The sequence below is a fragment of the Poecile atricapillus genome, chromosome 1 (assembly GCF_030490865.1).
Source record: "Poecile atricapillus isolate bPoeAtr1 chromosome 1, bPoeAtr1.hap1, whole genome shotgun sequence".
NCBI classification, from domain to species: Eukaryota; Metazoa; Chordata; class Aves; order Passeriformes; family Paridae; genus Poecile; species Poecile atricapillus.
In genome coordinates this window covers 172,733,979-172,760,004 of record NC_081249.1, presented here as the reverse complement: position 1 = coordinate 172,760,004, position 26,026 = coordinate 172,733,979, and the positions used below count along the sequence as shown (strand labels likewise).

The window sequence follows — 26,026 nt, the reverse complement described above, 5'->3', positions numbered from 1 at the left end:
GCTCTCAGTTATTGGACACACTTGGTGTTTTTTATTTGCACTAAGTTTTCTGCAACCTCATCTCCTAAAGCTTGGGCACTCAGGCCAAGCAAGTGATGCCAAGCTGAAAATGTGTTAGAATTGTGATATAATTTATGGACACATACATACCTATCTATGCTCTCTCTCATTCATTTTTCTCTTTTGTACATTTCTGATGTCTGCTTTGAATCATCCATTGCCAACCAGCACATCGTGGGGCTGAGTCAAATATTGCATTTCTGTGACATTTCAATACCTTTAATTTGCCATGTCCAAAGGCAGGCCTTGGGGAACACTCTAGCAAGAGTTGTATTCAAAGAACTAGAACATCATGTGGTACTTATACTTGTATTTATTTGTTGCCACATGGTGGAAGGGGAAAAAGCTTTGTGACCTTTCCAAGGCACTGGGGCTGTGCCACTCCAGTGTTCTGCTGTACCAAATATATTCTCTGGCTACCATCTGTAGCTGAATTTCAAACCAATTCCCTGGCAGCAGTCCTTATTGGGTTAGAAGAATCTAAGCTAACAAGTGTCATCTGAGCTTTTAGATCAATACTGTTTACTACTATTTTTTATAATGGAGAAAAAATTGTAGCCATATTTTGAAAAAGAACTTCTCCATGGGTGCATTCATGCTCAAAATATCTCATACCACTAACCCATGAGGCATGTTTCAGCAGAAAAATTTCAGTGAGAATCACAAAAATAAGAGCATGACAGTAAAAATGGAATGACACATTTGTGCTCTAGCAGCAATTCTATGGTCCCTTAAAAAAGGGGGTGTTATAGTAACCAGTGATGGATGATTGAGTGTACAGACCTTGTCATGGAAGCATTCTCTGTGTATGTACAATGGACACAGATAAATGCCAGAAATGGTTCCACTGCTCTTGTGTGATGTGGATAAAGGCTCTTAACAGGCAGCTTCAGCTGGAGTAGTTGTTAGAACGCCTTAAATTTCTACTCTTCCTTCTACTTAGCACCAGGACTCGTGCAATGGCAATGGTTATGATACACAGAGGTGGAATTGATGTGGGCAGAGTAGGAAAGCACTGGCCAGTGCATAACTCCCAAAGGCTGGGATGAGTTTCTAGTGCAGGTTTGCAGGTGTTTAAATTCCTCCCCTTTATCTGGGTAATGTCCTGCTGCTAGCCTAAATTACTCCAGTTCGGAGCAGTCAGATTTCCCTTCAGGCCTTCACTCCTCAATATGGAACACTGCTGATTTAACCTGTGTAGTGCTCAGGATGGAAGCAGAGTTGCAAGGAAGAGGAGCTCACATTTTACAGTCATAGTGCACACAGCCTGGTCCTGGGTGTATGTAGGTTTTGTCATGGCCCTTCTCCAAAGCCTTCCCAAATATATTGCATGTAAAATCACTTGCATCATTTAAATTATAAAAAATTATATCCAGGCAGTAAATTATACTGGAAAGACAGACAATATTTTGTGAAAACCAATCTGGATCGTGAGAAAACTTGTGTTTTTTCTTCTATATCAAAGGCCTGAGTATCCTTGAGCGAGTGAGCCTCCTGGCTGTGTCCAGATCCTAAATCTGTGCCTCAGACCATTTCCTTTGCTGATGTAAACAGCCCATTTTTTTCTCTTTGAATTTTTGCTTTGGAGGCCACAAATGTCCTTTTCTTCTGGTTAGGCAATCTGGGAAAAGAGGAAGGTTTTACCTGCAGTGACAAAATGCTCATGTAACTTCATAAGCACAGAAATTGTTTTAGAACTATTTTTGCTCATGGCACTAGTGCCTTGAAGTACATGCTTTTATTTTTGTCCTCCATAAGAAGGAGGAAAACTATCCTAAGCTGTATTTTAGTATTCACAAATATGCACCTAAATGTTCTTTCTTATGGATTTTTTTTTTTTTTAAATGACAAAATTCAACTCAGTGATTTATGAAGTCAAGAACTGCATAGAAGACAGCATTTTGATGCTTCCCTGATGTAGAAGGGAACTTCCCTCTCTCAGAAACATTAACATTTGATTCTGAGAGGTTAGGATATAATTTACTCAAGATATAGCTTAAGTGCTATAAGTGCTGCTTATTTCAGTGCAGATTTTCAATGAATAGTGTCTTTCCATCCTGTTGTTGGGAAGAGTATTAACATAGCCATGCTTCCTCTTTAGTTTTTTTTTTTGTTCCTGCCAAAGAGTGTAATTGAACTGCTATTGCAAGCACAGATTAATAGGAATGTATTCACCTGAGTGCTTGAAATTCTCTACCTCTCATAGCTACTATAACTGCTTGAACAGTTACTGCACACAGTAGAGAAAAAAACCTGAATCCATGTGAGAGTCTAAATCCCATTTCTATAGACAGCTAAAGGATTTAGGATTTAATGCTTATTAGCTTCCTGTAAAATCCCCATTGCTAAAAAGTGGGCATAAGTACCCGAGAAGTGCTGTGTGAATAGCCCTTTGCATTGGTCAAATAATGATTTCATTTTGGTTTGGGATTTTTTTAATTTATTTTTTCTCACCAAAATAAAAAGCCAACGACTGCAATTTGTTAGACATGAAAGGTTATCCTTGAACTCTCTCAAATCCTCCTGCTGGAGCTCTTCTACTTGGCTTGGAATTCCTAAATAACAATGATTTAGTGTGGTGGTTCTGGTGTTTATCAAGGAGATAAACTACTTGGAAGCAGGAGCTGCTCACTGAAATAGCCAGAATTATTTGTATATGGTGGAATCCCAATGTGAGAAGGTTTTGTTCCCCCTCGACGCGACTGTGTTGTGAGGGTTGAGACAACCAGCCAGGAGGTAAGAATGATGATTTGTAAGTACTGTTGGTATCTTGGATGATTTCTCACAGAAGTGAGTAAACCATCCTGAGACTAAACTACTCTTCATATCCTCCTTATTTACCCCTTGTTTCCCCCCAGATTTGGGCAAATTTGACTTCACTGTATACAGACTCTGGAAAGTTATTTATGAATGTGAGAAAAATTGCAGTCTCTATGGCATATTGTGTCAAAAAATAAGAAAAGAAGTCAAGGATTTTCCCTGTTCTCATTCAGCCTCTCTGGATTGTGACATTGAACCCTCCCCTTTACATAAGCCAGGCCTGATTTGGGTGATGTGTTGCTCTGGGAGGTTTCCAAGGCTGGTGCCAGCAGTCTCTCCAGCAACCTGGTGGAGTTAGACGAGTGCTGTGTTAAACCATAGATTTTAAAGCAGGGGAATGTTTGAAAACTGTCATGGTATCCCACATTACACAGCCCAGAACTCCTCACCACATCTCTCCTGCAGCAGAGAGAAATATTTTTCCCTATTAACACTGAAGTCCAACAGTTTGTGTCTGAAACACAGCACATCTTTCTGGGACACATGGGATCTGGATTGCATCAGTAAATCCATTCCACTTTCTAGGCTGCTGCAACATTTTTAACTGTGGTTGTTGAAGCAGGGTTCAGCATCTGACTTCATAAGGTGCTGGCAAGATCCTTATTGAATGACAGTCTTTGAGAGCAGCAGGCAGTCCCTTTGCTCAGGGATGCTGAGATGCTCTGTGCTGAACAGCATCCCTCTGTGGGGGCACCACTGCCTGGGGTCCACAGCCAGTGCAGACTGATGGTGCCAGAGCAATTCTGGTCAAACACTCTCTGATTAAAACAGCCCAAGCTATACAGCTGACAAATCAATATATTGAGATCTGAAGTGCACTCCCAAGGGGTTTTTGAACATTTAAAAACAAAACAAAACAAAACACAAAACAAAACAACAATAACAAAAAGTCCCAACAGTTCCAATGAAATCCCTTCCCCCTGGATCTTTTCATCAGCAAAAATGTTTCTGCAAACATCAGGGAGGGTTTTATTGTTACCAAAATAATCGGGCCTTACTTCTCACATCTCATCCTAGCAGAGACAAGGACAGCAGGACAGTGGCATCAATCTGAACAAAAACAGGTAATGAAGAGTTAGTGCATTTCCTGTGAGGGATTTCAGCTTTTGGGCTGTGATTTGAGGGAGTGGTATTGACACCAATTTCAGCCTTTGCTTGGCCTGCCCAGCCCCTGCCTGCTCGTGTGGCCTCACAAACTGCAGAGCATCCTCTTGAAGCATGTACTGACATAAAGTCAGCTTCTGGAGAGAGCCACCTGTGCCAGCTCTGCAGGTTTAAAGGTGCTGACATTGCCACCAGACTTGGAGGAAAGCAAGATCTGGATCTTGGAGATCCAGATATCCTACACTGGCCCTTTCTCCTGTGCAGCTTGTGACTTGCATGGGCAAGGAAAGACTGTTCCCAAATCTCTGGATACTTGGCATTTGTGAATGTAGCTTGTTAGCACCCATAGTTTTGAAAGGTTTAGTGGTTTTGTGTGGCAGATTAAGTCAGCATAGAGCCTTTCAGCCTCTCTGAAATATGTGCCCTCTGATGTATGTATTCATGAACTGCTGTCTGTTATACCCACCTGGGAAAAGCTTTATTAGAGCCTAGATTACCTGCTCTTTTTTTTTTTTTTTTCATTTATTTATTATTAGTTTTTAAAATTTATTTATTTATTTTTTAATGCTGCTGAAAAGGTTCCTGAAATGGGTATTTGGGGAGGAAACTGAACATTTTTTCATAATTTGTTTAACCACTGAAAGCAGTGAAGGAGCAGATCCCTCACCAGTGTACATAGATTATCCTGTGAGCAACAACACCAGTCCACACAAGCTGAGGGTAGAGCCTGGCCTCTTTTGAATATTATCTCTGTTGATTTGTATGGTCTTTTGCAGTGTAATGACTGCTAATTTTGAGCTTTAATTGCATGTGTTTGACAAAACCAGAAAGAGAGTGAGGTTTATTATCGTTTTGATACAGTCTCAAAAGGGAAGCTTTTTACTAGCATTTTAATACAACCCTTTGTAAACACCCAGCAAAGAAAAAATGCTGAGTCCAATCCTTCTGCTAGTGGAGTCACTGAGTTTCCTCTGGCTTTAGTAGGAGCTGGGCTGGGTTCAGTGTACGTGGTACACTCCAGCATTATTGATAATGAGTTACTGTGTTTTATATATTGATGCTTTTTGCTGAACAGTGCATCGGCTTTTTATGATTTGGTGAAATATAAAAATAAATTATTTGAAAAGTCCATATTTCTGTGCTTGTTCTTTGAAGGTGAGTTTAAATTGTTACAATGTAAGATAGAAAAAGTGTTCTCAGAGTCAGTGGTAGAGTCTGTGTACTCATTCCCCAGCCTCTCCATGCCACAACTTGTATAGTTAACATCAACCATCCTCAGCTGCCCGATCCCCTTTTGGTATCCTCTTCCAGCAGTTCACCCTAATGCCATTGGAGACAAGGAGAAAATGGTCCTGTGCCAAAGTGCAGCTGAAAGGCAGTTTGTTACCAAATGTAAGGGGACACCACAGGCTGCACGGACAGGCTAATTTTCTAAATGCCAGCTGGTTGATTTTTGTCATGTAGCATCAGTCTTTCTCTTCAGAGGTGGGCCTAAAGGTTCCCAACAGCTATCTTGGAGCAAGGAATTAATAAGAAACAAGTCCACGCTATTTATTATCTTATAGGCTCCTGAGTTGGTCCTTGAGGGCAGCTGGTAACACCCCTTTTATAATCATGATCTGGCAGTTCTTCTGCTTGCTTCTAAGTGGCAAAAGGCAGAAATGACAATTACAATTGCTGCTATGGGCTCATTTCCAGACTATCAGGGTTGGAGAGATGAAGGGAAGGAGGGGGACTCAAGGCAGGCTTTGGGACTGCCTTTTACTGGTGCTAATGCTGAGTGCATCAAAAGGTTAATGCAAAACCATCCAGTGTCATCTCTCTGTGTCTTTCACTATCTCCTCTAATCATATGGGTATGGATATGCCTGCTGCTGCAATCAGGTGCTGCTGATGTGCCTGAAGAGGGTGTTGGCAGCTGCCCTCCAACAGTTCACACTGCAGGAATGTGCTGAACACTGTCAAAACAACACTTACCCTTCTTTTGTGGTCTGCTTATTTCTGTTGTGTGTTAGTTACATACTCAGTGCATAAGGGAATTTAAGCAGCACTTCCACCCTTGGGGACTGCTATTAGTCCATTGTCATGCACAGACCTGCTGCCCTCCCCTGGCCCTTTGTCTCCTGCCACCCCAGACACTGCCCCTGGGAATGCCTCCTACCCACTGGCTGCTTCAAAAACAGCACCAAGGGTCCTGTCCTACATCACTCCCTCTTCCAGTCCTTTATATCTAAAACACAGCTATTTCCAAGCTTCATTATACAATTGCCCAGAGCTGGTTGGCTGCAGGACTTTTGACTTCTGAAACAAGTCACCAAGCTGGCTCCAGTGTCAATTCAGGTGAGCATCTTCACTGTTTGCAATAAATTATGTACTCTTTCTCCTTTTTACCTCTATTGAGAAATTCTCAGGAGTTGTACTGAAGGCAAATATTACCCAATATGACCAGCAAGGGATTATTACCCAACACAGATGATTTTATGTAATTTTAGAGATCCAAACTTATACAGGTGTCACACCCAGAAAAAACACCACTCAACAAGAGTAAGGAGAAATCACATCCAGCTCACAGTGGTGAAGATAAAGCTATGATAGATGAAGAATGAAGAGGCAGAGAGGGAAGAGGGCTTGCTTGTGTTTAAGGATGGATGAATGGAAAAGGATCCTCAGTGTGAGAAGGAAATAAAAGAGGTAAGTCCACAGTGAAGTTGTGCAGCACTAAAAAATTGTAAGCCCAGGAGATGGAAATTTTTCTCCTATTCCCAGTCATGTTATTGACCTACATTATTCACTCCCACATGCAATGGCTTTCTTAACTTCAGCTCCTTCACCTACAAGATGCCACTGCTCTGCCAGGTTTTAACTTTTATTTATTTCAGACCTTCTGGCTTTGAGGCAAATTTAATTTGTCTTTCTGCTGCCTGCCAAGTATCTGACTGACCACTGTAAACAATCCTGACCTGGGAGACCTTGTAAAGCCATGGTGAGACCTCAACAGTGGTCTCAAGATAACTCAAGTGCTGCCTTTTCCCATGCCCAAAACAGTCCCAAACAGAGCCAACACAAAAGACGAAAATAGCTGTTCCTCTGCTAAATATCCCTGACAGCCCAGATGTGATAGCAGTTCTCACACTATAAATCGGGCCCAAGAAAAGGAACGTGGACATTTTCCATTTAAAGCACGCTCAGTGGAAAAGGTGGTCCTCCATCCATCTCCTGGGGAGCTGTGCAGGAAGGTGAGCACATACATGGTCTTCACACCAGCTCTTCATTTTCCCTCACAGTCCTAAGAGGAGTCAGCCCAGAGCCAAAAAGAAACACCACTGATTTGCCAGAGAGTTCAACCTTGACATTAAAAACTCCACTAACATTAAAAAATGTAAACAGAAGTCGAAATGACCCCCTTGCTCCATGTACCAATCTAAATGTTTTCCCCAGAGATTCACCAGCACACATGTTTAAAACCTTTCCTCTTTATTACCAAAACAGCAGGGCTGAGACAGTGGGAGGCAAGCAGTGGTGGGACTTTCCCTCTGAGCTGGGGTACCTGAGTGATCTGCACACAGCCCCTGTGCCAAACACTGCTCCTGCAGCACCCTCTGCTTCCCAGACCAGAGCAACCTCTGCTCCCCACGCAGCTCCTGCCCCAGGCCACCCCTGTGGCTTTGACAGCCTAAGAGGGGCATCAGAGTCGCCACTGAAGGCACTTTCTGTCTTGGGCTGCAATTTTTCTGACTTGTTCTCAATCAAGCTGCTGACCTCTCTTCTCCTAAGAAAAGGTTGTCTGTGATGTTTCTGTTTATCCTCTCCTGGTTAAAGTTCTTGGGCTCCTTGGGAGAAGGGCAGATGTATGGCCCTCTTTTGAAAAAATAACTAAAAATAAAGCACCATATTTTCTTTTTGATTGTTGCAGTGGCAAGGGGAATATAAGCCAAGGTCTTGCAGACATCTCTTCATCTTTGGAGTGTTTTTTCCCCCCCTATTTTTCCATTTTACTTCAGCTCTTAGAGATTCTGATGTCAATCTTACCATAAAAAATAACCAAAGCACACATCAGGTGCTACATTAGGAGAATCTAAGGTCTAAAAATCTGGTTGTGTCGGTTCTTTGAAGCTCATGAACTTGCAGTCATTTGTTCTCCTCTCAGATACCCAAGAACACCATTTCCCATGATCTCCATTGAAAGAATTTCTTTCAGAGAAATTCATAGTATGGTGGGACAATGGAGTGATAAAGGAACTGTGCATCCAACACCTTCATAAGCAATCCACATTGCCATGATACAGGGCCTTGAACATGAAGGCATAACCTCTGTCTGAATACAAGCACTGTCATAAATCTTGCATGTCAGCCTGTGGGGTTTATGGACAGAATCAAACCCAGAGGATTAAAATACTGATTTGATGATTAACCTGGGTTCCAATGCTGCTATTTGTTATGTTAGGCAAATAAACTATTTTCTGTTTAAATGAGTTTCCGTGTTCTTTTTCACAGCTGGGAGTCAAGTGAAGCATTAAGAACCAGCTTTTGCTCATGGAGGAAAAACAAAACATGAAGAGAAACAAGAAAGCTGTTAGCTGGGATTTTACTAATAATCATTTCAGGTATATAAATATAGCAGCTTGCCAAGCCTTTGACTACCAGAGCAGTGTCTGTGCAACAGCTCAGCTTTATTTTAACTTTTCCAAAATAATTCTTAGGAGACTTGAGGAGGCTTTAGTTTGAGTGTCCATTGATGTGAAGAAAACCCCAAACAACAAAGAAGGAGAAAGGAGAACAAGTGTTTGCCAGATGGTGCACAGCAGGGGTGATTTTCTTGCTCTTTGGGGTGGATGCTCATGTGTTCCTTGCATGTGGCTGCCGTAGGCTGGGAGCTTTGCACTGATGTTTCTTAGCAGTGTCAGGCTGAAGGACACTGCTACTGCCTCATAAACCAAGTCCAGCACCTCTGAGCAACGTGTCTTATATGAAGGAAGAAGATGACAAGTCGGGATTGAAATTCCTCCAGGACTTTGACATCCTGCTTCATGCTGGTGTAGTAGAGGCTCACAGCAAGAATCAGCACTGCACAAAACGAGAGCCACAGGAGCACAGGCAATCCAGATGATGTCCTGTCATCTGCTGAACGGTGATGAGGAGAAAAAAGAAAGCAGCACTATTTTAGTGCCATCTTAAACACTTCCCAAATTTGATCCCCTGCTGATGCCTTTGTCCCAGTTTTCTGGCAACAGCAGGGTTCAGAGGGCTCTGGTGGTGAGCACTTCTGTCGGCATCAGTAAAGTGGTAGTGAGTCACACCTCCTGATGGAGGGTGGTGAGTATGAAAGACATCATCTAATGGAGCATTTAAAGAGTTTAATTATATACAATAAGAACAGGATTAGCATAGCTAATGCATGATCTCAACTTCCTCTCCAGCAATTATTTTTTATACCTTTACCCTAAATGTTAAGTTGAGTACTAGGAGAATATGAAGCTACTTGGTCTAATTATTTAATGTTCATAAATGCTCCATAAAAGAGAGAAGCTGTAGATTTCTGTCCTTTTCCTTGGTAAATCAGCTTGTTTGGGACTCCTGGTAATTGTGCAAAGAACCCAAACATGGCTCCATTAACCAAGAGGCATGCTCAGAAAGCTCTGGTGATTTGATCCACTCTCCGAGTGCTATGGCTGCTAATTTCACCAGGACATCCTCTGCACTTGCTCTTCAGCAGGAGGGTACTGTAAAGATTTTTCTTGCCTTCAAAATATGTTTCAAATATGTTTAAAGTGCCTCGGGTCGGGCACAGCACACATGTGGAAATCAGAGGGCTGCATTCAGCTTGCTGACAGCTGCATCCCAGTCCTTGCCTGCATATCCACCCCTGGGCCTTGGGGATGCAGTTTGATTCAGATCTGGCTGCTCTGTCTGACTGCATGGCCATTGCACAGTCGGCACTATTTCATAAAGCACTTAGAGTATTAAACATGCAGTATAAAGCCAAATTCATGCCTGAATAAAACCCATAGTGTGCAGCTATTTTCCTGCCATATGCACATAATCAATAAGGAGATAAAAATGTGGAGTGTATTATTATGGGTAAAGGGCCAACATTAGCTGTAACATATTTAAATTAGCTTCCACTCCGAGCCGTGGAATACACACCAGTCAATTAAACTGTCATACAGATGTACAGAGAGGAAGGTAAAAGTCATAAAACCAAGCCAGAAACACATAATAATGTATCAAAAAGTGTATGGGGAAAAGGTAAAATGTTAATAGGCAGTCATTTTATAGCTAACCAGAAACCAAATCAATGTCCCATAATAGATCTGAGTGAGTTATTTGCAGCAAGTAATTTATTCATTTGAATTTAGCCCTTCTTTCTGTTTGCAAATTATCCATGTGCAGACTTCAGATTTTATAAATTTGTTTATTTGGCATTATTCTATGAAGGGTTGATATGAAGGTGTTTAGCCAGGGAATTGCTCACTACTTTCTGGTTTTGCAGAGATTTATGGGTTGGGAGTTGGTGTTTCCCTTGTGAGATTTCCCACACCACAGGCTGCAGCTCTTGACTGGGTGCCCACCTGCCTTTTCCAATGTGGGGCTTGGCTGATGAGCACACGTGGGAGCAGGGAAACCTTCCCGTGGAAGCTGAACAACTTTTCACACCAAGATTTTCATATGAAGTGCTTGTAACCCGTTCAGGTTTAAAAAGTTGCTTTCCATGTGAAATTTCTGGGTGATCTCAAATGTAAAAGTGGGCTTTCCCTATGTCCTCTCAGTTATGAAATATGTTCATGAACAGAAAATAATAATAATACAGAAGAATAATTCCACCTGCAAAATTGGGATGAACTATGCTCACAACAGCTTCAATCCATCACTGCATTTAGGTGCTGAAAATCAAATTTGCTTTTCTAGATTACAATTAGAAATTTAAAGCTTAAATTTGTTAGTTAAATTGCTTGTTGGAAGAGCACACACCTGTGCCCAGTCTCATGGCAACTCACCTGAGAAAAGCACTGAACCTGGATACAGGAGATTTTGTTTCAGTTCCTGCCCTGGATACACATTTCCACTGCACCCTGAAGAATATCTGATCTTTGCTTTTCCACTGGGCCCTTTTCTGCCTGTAGTACCCTGTTTCTAGCCCAATAACAGCTCTAGATGATGCTTCCATTGTCATGAGCATACAGCCCCTCTTCCTGGACAATGGCAATAGCTGAGGGATTTGGGGACGTCTGCTTGAGAGGCTTTTTGGCCTCCCAAAACTATAGGTCTGTGTGTGCATATATACATGTATATGGGTACCCCTCTGCCCTTTGCTGCACTGCCTACAGCAGGGGCTCTAGAAATGATCACCATCAGAATATCCAGATATACTCATTAGCTTGGGGGTCTGTGAGGCTGCCAGGCCTCAAACAGAAAACAGAAAAAAAACAATTATTTTTATTATTTCTACCCTGCTGTCAGCATATAAATGAATTGTCTCTTCCCCTCATATGGAACTCAGCAGGGAGAACTATTGTTTAGCTTGGGGTGCTTTCCTTGCATATCTTAGTGAGAAACCTGTACCTATTCTAATGCCATAAAATATATTAATTATATTTAAATTAAAAATAGCTTCAGGAATTTAATTTTTGTTTCCACTATCTGTCTTACTAGATGTCTTATTTAAAATTGCACCAGACCACATCATTGTGCTGCTTACTCTGAGAAGAAAAAGCAACAACCACTGACAACACAAAATGCTGTGTAAATGGAGGGTGTATTTGCACAGTGCATCCCACCAGCTGCAAAAGCGAACTCAGGTTAATGCTATGGATGGCTCACAGTTATAATGTGAAAAATTCAACTTACCCACTACGTAGTCACAGCAGGAAATGACTAGAAAACAGAATGAAAATGTTCTTACTCTCTGGAAAGATCTCTTGGCGGTGGGTTCACAAGAAAAGCCAGAACCAAGCAGTGTCTCTGAAATTGCATCACCTTAGAGATGCTGGGCAACCTCTTACACCACTTTGGCTCTGGGTGAGGACCTACCCACTCCATGCAAACATGCAGATGCAGGTGCACTTCAGAAAGGGAGGGAAAATTATTGTGTGTGAGAATTCAGAGGCAGGATTGCTGCTGTTGCAGGGAGGTCAGGAAAAACCCCTCCCTATTCCACATAATTCCTATAAAGGAAAGGATTCAGACCAGCAGGCTGAAAGAATGCAAGTTAAGAAAGCACTGTCAGGCTAACTTTCATCAACAACATCCTGGAAATGCGTCTGCTTGGCAGCCAAGGCCCAGACACAATCCAGGATGAAAAGTCCATAGAATGGAAAAATTTCAGTGGTGCCAGAAACCTTCATTTTACCAGCCTTAATGTGAATAATATTGTGTGGACAAACAGCAAATAATCTAAATCACAGACTGTTTGCAACACAGAATGCTAATTATGTTAGCATTCTAATTATGTTGGAACCTTTCTCATGAGTCCATGAAAAAGAGTCAGTCTTCTCCATGCTTGCCGCTCCCTACATGAGTTCCAGCATGGCTTTGTTGAAGTGAGAGCCAGTGGGAGCTCAGCCTGGTCCCCTGGGATGGGCTGGACAGACTGCAGGATTCCCAGTGCTGATGTGGGCATGGACTGTGGCAGAGAGCTGAGGGAGTTACTAATTCCCATTGGAATCCTGCTAATGAGCAGTCAGATGAGTTTTGAGGAATTTAAGGCTGACTCACCGATTCTTTCCAGGAGTTCTGTTTTGGTGGGAAAGCCCAGGCCATGTCAATAAGCTTATTAAGAAACAGTTTCCCCTTCATGCTTCAGGAGACAGCCCAAACAATATATTGCCAAACAAATAAGAGTTCTGTTTTTAGACACATCAGCAGATGCCAAGCCTTATTTTCAGAAGCTGTAGCAGTCCAAACAGGTGGCTGACATTGAAATTGTACCATTCTGCCACCTCTGTTTTGATCAACTGACATATCAAACCCATATAATTTTTAGTTCTCTACCAGTAAATAGAATTGTCTTGGATGGATGAGTTTGGGAAAGCAAGAAAGCAACACCAATTATTATTTGGTGTGGCATACAGCACATGCAGAAGTGCAAACTGGATCCTTGTGCCAGACCTCTGCTAAATGTCACTCCCAGTTGACCTACCTGCAATATTTTGGCTCGTGAATGAGGAGACCAGAGGTTTTGTTGGCTATGTCAGTCTTTGGGTGCCTTTGTTGGCAGAAGTTATTACACCCTGGCTGCTAGGCTCAGACCTCTGCTATTGTATTCTGTGGCATCCCAGTTACCCAAAATGACAAAATTATGTTTAAATTTGGTCTAAGTGGAAACATTGTTCTGGAGTAGCCCTGGGGCCCAGCCAAGCCCATGGTCTCCAGTGATCCCTGTGGGGGCTGACTCTGGGGCTGTGACAGCAGCTGGGGGTGAGGCAGGGGTCTGTCTCCTCCCAGGGCAGGCAGGCAAAGGGACCAGATGCAGTTCTGCAGAGCACAGAGCAAAAATCATCCATCCTCTGCTCCATGCTGAGCTGAAAATCACAAATTATCAGAGGGGGAAGCTGATGTGGACAGACAGAGTGGATGTTAAAAGCCAGAAAGGTCGTGCCAAAATTCCTGATAACTTGAGCATACCATGTTCGATGACTTCTTCTGGCTCACGAAATCGAACCCTTCTCTCTGCTCTCCGCTTTTCCCCCACAGCTTGGTCCACAGGTGGCCTTTTCCTCAGAATGGAAGGAGGATAGCTACTGTCATCTGTCTAAAGAGTTCATCAAAACACAAAACACGTGGCCATTCAAACAGGGTTAATGTATCTGGGTGAAGTTTTGATCTTTGGTGGCCCTGTTGCCGTGTCCCTCGAAGGACATGATATGTAACACATCTGCTTGGACATAGGCAACTGCAATATTTACAGCAAGACAAAGGGATATTCCTACATTGCCATAAACCTGCAGTACTCTAAAGCTGTATTATCAGGGAAAAGGATAGTTAAAGGGATGGACAGCAAAATTTTCAGAAAGGGTTTCCCTAAATTGTAACAAATATTTGCTGATGGTGGCTGCTCAACAGCCTAGGGCTGTTCTTAGAAGAACATAAATGTGATATGAAATATATGAACCATATCATTTGGAGCACCTTTGAAATGTTCTGAGCTAAGCAGTTTCATTCAGAATGCAGTGTTACCATTTCAACAACTGGGACTAGGCAGCTGACGTGGGTTTGGACACTTCTGGTGGGTTCAAGAAGGTAGTTTACTTGCACTTCAATATAACAATTATGCTGTTGCTCTGATTTTTCCTTAGAAATCACATTTAGTCTTTAAAAACAGAATCATAATGCTGTGAATTCTTTGAAATTACAAGAAACAGAGCTTCAATAACAGCAATAATTCACTGTTCTGCATGGGAATGGTCCCACAGTCAACGGCCCAGAGTGAATCAAAGGACCCTTGGTTCAGACACCCACTGCCCTCTGGCAGTAGAGAGCAGGTGGAAATTTTTCCATCTTTCAAAGATCAAAGTGAGGGGTAGACATTCTTAATAATTTATTTTTAAGTCTGAAATATTCTTCTCTAGCCCTTTCCATCTCTCCACTCTGTTCCTCTGCTAGATAAAGGTTTTATTTCTCCTGGTCACTGCCCCTGCTCCCTGTTTCCCCCCTTGTTTGTTGTTCCCCCACTCAGTGATTGCCTGCTCCTTACTTCAATTTTTCTCCTTACTTTGATCTTTCTATTCCTCAATTAACTACTTTTGTGCTTTTTTATTAAAAAAATAATTTTGTTATTATTTTTAAATGCCATTGCCTTGACTTTTCTCATTGGATGCTTTCCCCACACTCACCATTTCACACACCCACCCCCTGGACTGCAGAATCAGGATTAGGTCCTGCTGTCTGCAATCTGGGGGTGTCAGACCCCAGAGTAAAGGGGATAAACAGTTTGGATATCACATTTTGGATAACCTCAAAAAACATATTATATAGCCAGCAGGAACTGCTGTGGGGTGAGGAATGTCTTTAGCTTTGATTCCTTCTCCTAAGAGATTCATAAAACCAATCTCATCCCTGATAAGGATGCTTTCTCTGATCCTGGGGTCATATCACCTCTGTCTCACGACTGTGGACAGTGTGTGTTGGAGCTCTGTGTTTTTCATTCACCAGCTAAGAAGCTGGAAGCTCCATCCAGGTTATGGTAAGCATGGATTTCACTTCTTTCCATGTCCAAAGAAGTAAAAATACATCTTATATACACATCCTCATCATCTGAGTTATGGTGCACACACAGGAGCAGGGAATCTCAATCTCTGCCACTGAAGCTGTCTTGTTTGGCCTTGAATAATTAAATATTCATTGACCTAAAGAAAGAAGGAATGACTTTACAGCCTGGTGTTTGGGTGCTCCCTTGGGGGTGGCAGAGGTCTGCTCCTACCCTTGCTCCAATGAATATTTAATAGGTAATACTTAAATATTCATTGGAGCGGTCACTGGGAACAGGGTCTCTCATCTACCAGGTGAGTACCCCAATCACTCTGCAACAGCCACACACACACACTTACTTACATAATGAATATTTGATTATTCTGTGTAAAATGAAACAGGTTTAGGGAGACACAGCCCAGCTCAGGCTAGGGGTGGTTATAGCTTTAGCTATGAGGGCTTCTCCTGTGGCACAATCAAGGAAACGAACCTTGTATTCGAAGAGATTTATAACTCCAAGTGCAGCTGTTGTCCAGATGAGCTTTTCCAAACACTTAGCAGCGACATCACGTCAAAAGAGAAAATCATTGAACAACTAGCTGGTTGGATAGTACCTAGCCAAGGAAGACTTTCAAAAGGAAGTAATTTTACAATATTTACTAGACTTTAATAACTTGTGAAAACCAAAGCTACACAGTGTCAGAACAAACAATGCACTGTCCCCTCAGACAGAAATCTGGTGTCAACTTACTGCAACAAGAGCTGGAAACCTACCAAAGGGATAGCTGGGAAATTGTATGACCCTAAAAAAACCCATTTGTAACAAGCTCCAGGCACTGGACACAGGGACTCCGTCACCCGTCAGAAGATTACTTACCTGTGGCTCCTTGCCACTAGGATCAGAAAGTGAGGCTGGACATATCTGGGACATGTACCCTGGATGCCAACATGAAGCCTCCTGCATGAAGCTTTGGATGGAAAGCCTCTTGCCCAGGAAAATGAGAAGGACCAGGGGGAAGCGTCCGGAGACCCCTCTGAGGCACCGCGCAGACGGGAGCGGCAGCGGAGGACAAGGGAGGGGAAAGAAGAGTTTGCGCCCTTCGTACCAGGGCTGGAGTGGGAAGGATGACGCCAAGAGAGATGTACTCAGGAGCCAAAAATAGCACATAGTGATAATACTGATTGTGCAGCTGGAAGCAGGGCTTTTCTGGCACTGGGAGAGGGCCTGAATGGAGCAAGTCACAGATAAACACCTACGTGTTTGTTTTGTGAGAATGTGAAGCTGAGGGTGCCTTTTCCAAAAACAGTTGTTGCATTTCTGAGATTTTCTTCCTGGAATCCATTCCCAATCACTAATATCTTGCAAGTGGGATTGCTTTTAATCCTTCTTCCATTCAAAATATGTGGGTAAAGCCATCAGGACATTATATAAATATAGTGGGATGACAGATATCTCCCTCCAGAACAGTTATGGCCTCACTTTATATGTTTTACAAATTAAATCCATTATTATAGTAATAAAATGGGATTTAAACATTTGACATTTCTACTCATATTATAATAAGATTATTGATAGAAAGAGAGGTGATTTACTGTTCAAGAGGTTTTAACAGCCCCTTGTCAAATGCTAAAGACTAAGCATCATCAAATATAAAATTTTTAGTTAAAAATACCTGCCATGACTGCTGAAACACACTGGTTTACTCTCCTTGAAAGCACAAGCTTGTGCTTTTTATTTATTTTTTTTAATTTTATTTATATTTTTTACTTTTCTTGGAACTATTTATTTGCAGTGTCATGTGTAATGTACATGGTTTGATTTCTTAGCAGGTGGTTGATGGATATTTCCATGTCGTGGTCAGGGCTGGCCCTTGTTCTGCCGTGCAGAGAGGGTTGCAAGATGCTCACACAGGCACTGGGAACCAGAGAGCACAGCTGCTCTGTGGGCTTCACCACTTATTCACTTCCTCTCAGGGATATGGGGAATGGGTGAGTAGATGGAAAGGGTTGGGATCCAGAGGAAGCTGGGCCAGAGCAGCAGAGAAGGTTTCTGTGGCTGATATGGGGTCAGAAGACCCCTCAGGACTTGCTGCCCTCCTGCAGCTCAGCCTCTGCATGGGTCTACTGACCTCAAGCATGCCCTGAGTGATATCAATATCCACGTGGAGAGGAACAGATTTTGCTGGTCTAGGGCTCTCCACCGAATGCACCATATCTAAAAGCCTCCCAGAGAGGATTATCTTACCTTCTCTTTCCTGTGCATTGGGGTGAAGGAGGGCTTTTCCTCATGCTGGAACCAGCTCACAGCCGCAGGCCTTGTGAAATGCTCCCAAAATCCCCTCTCTGATGGGTCCTGCAAGTGTTCCACGGAAGTTATTTCAGGATATCTAGGATGTTTTTTTGCTGGGGAAGAGACAGTCTTTAAAATTTTGTTTATAGCAGACCCTAGAGAGAAAGGTGACAAAACCTGTCAAACCATGGTCCCTTGCTTCCCCGGCTCCTCCTCCCTCCTGTTGTGATAATCACTTCTAATTCATGTATGAAGGAATTTACCTGCCTGTTTTGGCCAGCAAAACTGATGAAGGTGGGATTAGGGAAGTCAAACTCTAGTCCTTATCTATCTTTGACTTTGTCCATGGGAATTGTCTCACTTATTTTCAGTAGTGTCACCCAGCAAGGCACATAAGAAGGTCTTGTGCAGCCCCTTATTCCTGCAGAGTGGGGCAATGCACTTGTCAGCTTTCAGACCTGAATGAAAAACCTCATTCATGTCTTTTTCACTGAACCCAGCTTTGTTCAAAGGAAGGCTTCACAGTTTTGTAAGTATTTGGTTAAAGATATTTTGGTAATTTCTCAAAAAAAACCCCAACAAAACATCCCACAAAACCACCAATGTAGAAGTTGGTGGGATTTATTTTATTCAAGAAATGGACATATGGAGACAACATTTATAATTTTTGATGCCAGAAATGATTTCTTTTCAGTTCTAGATTCCCTGTAAATGTAAACAATTTTTTTCTTCGTTTGATTGAAAAATAATTGGGCAGCTTATAAATGTTTTCATGAAAGATTGCTATCTAAATGCCAGTAATGATAATTTCATAGTGACATTCTCACTTTTATCTCAAGATGTGCTAATTATATTGATAGTAATGGCTGTAAATGCTTGAATAATTAGTAGTTACCTGGGCACTCAAGTTTCAGTGGATAAAGATGTCAGCAGTTCAAATCACAAGACAGGGACAGTTCCATTCATACTAAGTGCTTTTGATTGTAGTTTAACAACCTAAAATTGGACATATGTTGGGAATAAAACACAACCCAATGCCTAAAGTAAAAAAGTCCAGGAAAATAACTTATTTAGCCTCTGAAATCACTGGTAATAAATAATAGTTACTATAGTGGAATGATTTCTGCATAAGAAGCTGTAAGAATTTCCTTTAATATTGCCCTTCCATTTAAAGTAATTTTTCATTTAAGCTTTGATCTCATTTCATGCAACATGCATCAGAAATAAAGCTGGACAAATAATTCATAAATGAATTATTTAGCTTGTGAGTGTCACCTCTATTTCTTTCAGCTAATTGTTCACAAATAGATAGTGACTTTTGTGAATGTATTCATTATTCAGATTTATTCAGTGGATAATTGCTGGGAGTAATTCTTTGTCTGTAGATTGCTTGGAATCATTTTGCTGTGAACATTTAATAGTAAAGGTCTATCCAGGCTTTCAATAAAAGACAAACTAAAATTATCTATAACCCCTGATGTAGCCCTTAAACATGAACAATATACTGCAGCCTTAAAGAGCAACACCAACATTTTTATTAAGGAATCCACTACTTCCCATAGTACATAGGAGGGAAAGCAAAAACATTTCAACTCTCTGTGTAGCACTGACATTGAATGGTGCATATTGTATATGCAAACATATTTTAGCAAGAAAAGGGTTGCTTAAGTGTTTGCTCAGCAGAAAAACAAAACATGCCTAAACAAAACATGATTGACTTCCCAGAGAAAAAAAATGAACGGTCCACACAAAGGAATTAACTGCGCAGCCAGCATTTCTTCTGCAATACCCCAGTGGAAGATGTCTAGGGCATAAACATAACATGATAAAACAATTTTACACTCAGAGGATAGCTGTGTAACCATATGAACTCTTTTTCCATTTCCTTCTGTGGGAATAAATATTTTAGACAAGCAAAGTATTTTGTAAATGATGCCTTTGTGGGGATTCGTCTGGCCTGGTTCAATTATTCTGAAACCTAGCAATTTTCTCATATCATTGAATCTGCTTTTATTGCAAATAGGGTCATAGAAATAGTCACTCATTGCAATAATGGACTTCGTTTATCTTAACTATTAACACTTCCAGTAGGTTTACACACACACACACACGTATATATTCAATATTTATGGATATGCACAGTGCATATATATTAATAATGAAGTAACTTTATCTCCAACAATCTGAAAACAAAATCACGTAATACCATACAGTGTGGGGTGCAGTGGTAACTGGAAGCAGCATATCAGGATAACAGAACAGAAAAGGAATAAATAAATTAGAGGGGAGTCTTCCATATCTGCCTCAACTTCCAGAGTGTCAGTTGAGCCTTTGCTCAGTATTCCACCTTTTGCGGTTCTGTGTACTCTCGATTAATAATTTAGAGATCCGCCTTTTGGAAGCAGGGTAAGTTTTGTGTTTGCCAAGAGTGATTTTCCACTAGTCAGAGAGTACACCAAGAAATAAAACAGCAAATTGCCCCACAGGGTATAATTAGCTGTTGCTGCCTTCCTTTTTCTGCCTCTGGAGAAATGGATTTACTGCTGGAAGTTATGGGACACCCATGAGATGTCATACAGCACGGTTTCTTCTCCTCAACCTTCCAGTAAAGAAAGCACCGTGTAAATCCCGGCCTCAAGACAAAAATAGGCTCTTTGGACTGCCTGTTTCCATTCCACATCCAGAAGGATCATGATTAATCTGTTGTCTGATGGTCAATCCAAAATGGGGCATTTTTGTGGAGTTGGTGAAAAAAAAAGATCAGCAACAAAGCATAGTGGAAGCAGAGCACTGAATGGGAAGATGATCTGGTAACTCTTGGTGTGTGTAGCCAGCCAGGATGAAAGCAATCAGTTTTCCTTCCTGTATATATGTTAATTTCTGTGATGCCCAGAGAGCTGTGAATCCAGGTGTGTTTTTCCCCAGGGAAGAGCAGTTGTGATCAGGGCCAAGTGCAGCATCCACAGTCCCTGTGTCGCTCCATGAGGGACCCACAGGATTACCCTCCCAGAGGGACCTCTTTGGCCTTTAGTTCTTACTGTCCTGTGCTGGGAGTTTGCATTGGTCACACAGATCTGTCAGTACCCCTTTGATGCAGGCAGGCAGATCTGGGCCATTCACCCAGGATTGCTAACCTTCGAGAAAATCGGATTAGGGGTGGTGTTACTGCACCTGGCCATCTGATCCACCACAACAGAGCTCACCTCTGAAGGCAGAGCCAATGCCCTATTTGCAGATGTAGAATCTCAGAATTGCTTTGGTTAGAAAAGACCTGTAAGGTCAGTGAGTCCAGCCTGGTCACTTGTCTCACTGACCTTCAAGGTCAGTGAGTTAACCCAGCACTGCCCAGGCCACCACTAAACCATGTCCCCAGCTGCCACATCTAAATGTCTGCTCCAGGGATGGTGACCCGGAGGCTTCCCTGGGCAGACTGCTCCAGTGCTTGACAACACTTCTGGTGAAGAAATTTTTCCTTAATTTTAAATTTAATTTTAAATTTAGATTTCCCATCTAAACCTACCCTGGTGCAATCTGAGGTAATTTCCTCTCTCTCTATTTCTTGTTAACTGGGAGAAGAGGCCAACACCCCCCATCTACAACCTTTTTTCAGGTAGTTGTAGGGAGTGATATGGTGTCCCCTGAGCCTAATTTTCTCCTGTCGAAACTGGAGCTCCTTCCTCAGCTGCTTCTCATAAGCCTTGTGCTCCAGACCCTTCCTCAACTCCTTTGCCCTTTTCTGGACACACTCCAGCACCTCAATGTCTTTCTCGTAGTGAGGGGCCCAAAACTGAAAACAGGATTCAAGGTGCAGCCTTACCAGAGCTGAGTACAGGGGGACCACGTAGCAGGTCCTTCAAAGTGATGATCATCTTCCTGGAGCTGTGGCAGCAGTTTAAAATCCACATTGTGCACAGGTTTTTCCTGCTTTTGAACTGGGCTCTTTTCTAATGCAAAGATAGAAGCACTGAGCAGAGGTGTTGTAGGGTTTTGCATTATGGTGAGAACATCCCTGCTGCAGGGCAGAGCAATCTCTGCTCTGTTTGGACTGACTGGAAGTGATTTAACTCTGTTGAGGAATTTGGTCTCAATTTATCCCTGGCATGAGTCCATTGACTTATAAAAGGCATGGATCTGTCTCCATTTCTTAAAATTGCCTCTCTTATTGATGTGTCTTTCCGGGTAGATGTTACAAAAAACCACAGAGGGCTTGTGATGATATATAGTCAACAGAGAGAGAATTTCTGGCTGCTGAAATGAACTTTCTAAATAATTACAGAATTATTCCACATCCATTTTATAATTGGAATCCTGAGATTGCAGCCAAGTTATTATTTGTGATTCAACATGCATTTTTATTTTAGAAATGTTCATAGCCATTAGGATTATTCCACCTGAGATTTTCTAATTTGTTCTGATCATCCTGCCACTGGGACCTAAAATGTAAAACATGTATTGATTGAATAAGAGTTACCAAGGAACCAAATGCTAATATCTGCCTTTGGCTCACTGTTTCCAAATCAATCATCCTGTTGATGTGGGATGTGGGAGATGGACAGGGCTGGAGCGAGTGAGGTCATTCTGAGTTGGATTTTGTTAAACACTTGTTGTATTTTAGGAACAAAAACAAGTGGAACTGTAACTTCTGCCCAAAGCATTTGGGCTGCTGTTGATGGCAGGGCTGCCATCAGCCATGAGATGAATGAGGAGAAATGCCAGCAGGAGGACATCTGAGCTGGCATGAGAGAAAAGACATGCAAAGAAAACCCCTTAGAAAAAGGGAAAGAGGAATTATCTTCAGGAGTTCTATTTTACCAGTAATCACTCTGCACTTGATGTTGTGTTCATTGGGGCTTTCTGCCCATTTTCCTAGGTGAGCTTTGACCTGAGGGGAAATCCAGCTAGGATGACTGCCGGATACAGCCTCAAAAGGGGATTAGTGGTCTTGTTTTAATCCCAGGTATCAAAAGACTCCAATTGACTTCTGAAAGCCACTGTCTCTCCCCTTAAAAGGATTTTAGAAACCTGGCAGCCATTAATGCCAAACTGGCCCTGAGAGGGGCAGCAAGCAGGGCTGACAGCAGTAGGAAGGGAAGGAGCCATGGGAATCAAAAAGCACCAAGACACAGGCAGCTAAATAACGTGATTTGTGGCACTGATGTAAATGTACTTGAGCTCCATTCGCAGTGTCACCTTGGAAGAGGATTAGATTAGATTAATGACATGAAAGATGAACAGAAAATAGAGAAAAGAGCAGATTGAAGTGTAACAAAAGCCCAAATGAGTAAAAAACAAACATGAATTGGAAAGCATTTGGATGATGATATTGGATGATAAAGATTATAAAAAGAAAGTGGCAAATCCTTCATTGGCAGCTGCTTTACATTAATGTTAAGTCTAATAATGATGATATTTGTTTTTCTAATTAGTATGTAAGTCTCTCTCCTCCACCTCTCCAAGCCCTGGAGACCGGTGATTTCAGAGAAAAACAAATAGGTTTAACAAAAAGTAATTGGTACAATTTCCAAAACTGGCTGAGTGCTTCTGGAGCTTATATTCAATTTCATCTCAGTTTAAGCTGAGGCAAAGAAAATAAGCAAGGGAAAATTCAGGCAGAACATCAAAGTACACTTGTTGGCGTCAGGGTATACAGATAAGTCAGGTTGAAAGCCAGTTATGTTTTGCAGAAGCAAGCTGAATATTTAAGTTGTGCCTTCATCCCAAAGCAGAGCATCCTTTGGCATTCCTTCAAGAGAGTTGTAGGATCCTGCTCACACCAGGACAATTTGTGTCTTACAATGGGATAGCTGAGAGCAGGATGTGCTTTGAGAACAGAGTGGGAAAACAGGGTCCAGGTTTGACCCCGGGCAGGTTTGAGTCAGAACCTTCAAGTGCGATGTCCCTAAGACACACCTTCTTTATTAGCTGCCTTCTAACAGCTCAGCTGTCTCTCCCCCATTCTCTCCCTCATTCTTATCAGAAATTTGGTCCAGGACCAGGAAACATCTCAGCTTAAATTAATATGTTGGTCAGAATTATCTCTGCCTCAACAAATGCATTTTTTTTCTGATGTGGAGTGTTTTCATCGGTATATTTTTCATCATCTCAAATGTATGAGCCTTTCAATCAGTCTCCTCAATGAAACAATAGAAATTACTTTGACTTTTCTTTTAAAGCCAGAGAAATGCAAAAGCAAGGAATGAAGCTTCATGGGACAGCAGTGGAGATGCTGAAAAGCTAGTACCTGAAGGGAGAAGGATGGAAGCTGAGCTCTTGGTCTGTGACGGGATTCTGACTACATAGCAGTTCCCCGACAAAAACAAAACTTTTCTGTACACAGAGCTAGTGCAGTGTCTTGCATTCTCTCCTTCAGGCATTATATCCACTCCAGCAAGTGTTTCTGGGAGAATTTTTGAGACTGGAGTGCTCCTGTACTTCCTACACTTTGTTCTGGAAATCTGGGAAAACATTAGATACGTTCTGGAGGATACTGGGCCAAAAGGCTCTTTGCAGCTCTAAAGTGAAGATGATGGAAAAGTGACAGCACCACTTCTCCTTCCCAGAAGTTCTCTCCTGCCTTTGTGACACCTCTGTAGATCTGAAACACCTTTTCCTGACACTCCTGCTTTTGGCAAGGTTTGTTACTTGCTGTGTGGATAATGCCAGAACTGGGAAATAGTGTCAGCTTCTTCAATATTTGACAGCCCAAATCAAAAGGTTATTAGCAAGGGGTGCTCCAGGAACCACCACTCTGTCATGTCTTTCAGAAGGATCCAGTGTGAGCCAGCATCAGTGTCAGAGATTTAGACTGCGAGATGCCAAGTTAATCAAAGCTGGTAGGTTTACTCTTTCCTGTGCTCTCCATTGTCATTTCAGAAAGGACATCTTCAGCTCCTTTGCCTTTACCAAGGCAGCAAAATTACACTCCTTTTTTTTTGTGTGTGTTTTTTGTTTGTTTTTGTTTTTCTGTTTTTTTGTTTTGCTTTGTCCAGGGAATATGAAACAAATAAAAAAATACAGAGGAGGAAAAGGGAATTTGGAGAATTTAGAGCAGGTGGCATTGATAACTGTCACCTTTGCTTGTCAGTTCAAAGTTTGATTTTGGGGTAGCATTTTGTGGTGGAAATAGGCTGGCACTGGAGAGGAGAAGTTGATGCTCCATGTACCAAACACCTCTCAGAACTCCAAGCCATCTACTTATCTCTTTTACAAAACCAAGGCTGAAGATGTCTTGGAGATGAATTCTCCTAAGTGTTGGCACTACCCCAGCTCATGGAGTGGTAGTTCTGGCCTTTCTATCTGAAATCTTTATTTTATTTGCTCCCCAAAAAAGTAAAGTTGCTGCTCCAGGACAAAAATCTAGAACTTTGTAAATTCAGATACTTGTCAAAATCTTTTATTGCAAAACAAACCCATCTGAATCATGATCCATTCATTCTAGGTACTTTATCTGAGAAAATAGTTTAATTCCCAGGACTGGGTATGTCATTAGGAAGGGAACATGAAGCTTTCCCGATTCACACCATATTAAGCAGATCAGACCTCCTTTTTGGAGGCAAAATGGGTTGTTTGGGATTTGAAATGTTGTTAATCTCTTTTTCAACATTCATGAGAAAATGGGCTCTAGGGGAACCGATTACCATACTGCTTTTATACTGTTTTAATTTTGAAAAAGTCTGCTGAGTTATTTTATTGCAGCTCCTAATAAGGCTTGCTATTGTTCATAAATAATGTTATCAATTTCATCAGTCTTGTTTAAGACCAGAGCTGTACAAGAGCTGCAGACACTGGCAAAGAGACTGTTCCTGCCCTGCAGTCTGTATGAAATGGAGAGGCAATGCCACTTTACACCAGCACAAAGATCTGGCCCACAGTTTTCAGATAGAACACAAGGGAAAGGAAGCCAAGAAGCTGCAGTGTTTTGACAGGAATAGGTTAAGCAGTTTAACTACAGAGGCTCTCTCCACGCTGGCCTGTGCAGCCAAGAAAACATAACCTTTTTTAGACGTACCTGTTGGTCACGATGAAAAACGTAGGCAGCATCTCACACTGACATGTCTGGCTTGGGAGGCCTGCTCAGAAAAATCCCTCATCAGGGCAGCAGCTGTCTTCTTCCCCCGGGCAAATTCCTTTAAAGCTGTCAAAGATGCTGTAATCAGACTAGGTCATCAAAACCAGTCCTCCTGAGGACTGGAAATAAGATCCAGAGATGAGCATTCAGCTACATGGGCAAGGTCTAAAACACTAAAGTTTCCATTGAAATTAAATGAAGAGAGTGTAATTGCTGTGAAAGAAAAGCGAAGCAATCATTGGGAGAGCCCGAAAGCTTTCAAAGCACCTCCTGAGATGATGCATGCTGGAAAGCAGGGATCCCTGTACTGAATAACAGAATCTGATAACAGAGCACAGCTTTCACAGGGAAACCAACTTCGATAACTGCTGGAGCTTTTGGCTCTGTGGCTCCTGGAGAGGCAAATTTTAATTGAGATTTCACCCCACAGCTGAGTAGTTTTATTACCAGGTTAAATAAAAAAGGTTAATAAAGTAATAAAAATGGATTCTTTGCATTCTT

General features: G+C 41.9%; 1 protein-coding gene across 2 annotated transcripts; it reads right to left on the bottom strand.

Moving 5' to 3' along the window:
* Positions 1-5,612: 5,612 nt before the first annotated feature.
* C1H14orf180 (chromosome 1 C14orf180 homolog) lies at positions 5,613-25,622 on the bottom strand. Of its 2 annotated transcripts, XR_009276539.1 has the most exons (6): positions 25,466-25,622; positions 18,353-18,453; positions 17,413-17,612; positions 13,605-13,731; positions 11,829-11,855; positions 8,961-9,101 (listed from the first exon to the last, which is right to left on the bottom strand). XR_009276539.1 is itself a non-coding variant. In XM_058829060.1 (4 exons), the coding sequence occupies exons 1-4, from the start codon at positions 16,333-16,335 to the stop codon at positions 8,902-8,904; spliced, it is 648 nt and encodes a 215-aa protein (XP_058685043.1). In that variant the 5' UTR covers positions 16,336-16,350; the 3' UTR covers positions 5,613-8,901. The 2 variants fall into 2 exon arrangements, 1 of the variants encoding a protein (XP_058685043.1); XM_058829060.1 differs by lacking the exons at positions 17,413-17,612; positions 18,353-18,453; positions 25,466-25,622 and adding an exon at positions 16,045-16,350 and having other exon boundaries at positions 5,613-9,104.
* Positions 25,623-26,026: the final 404 nt, after the last annotated feature.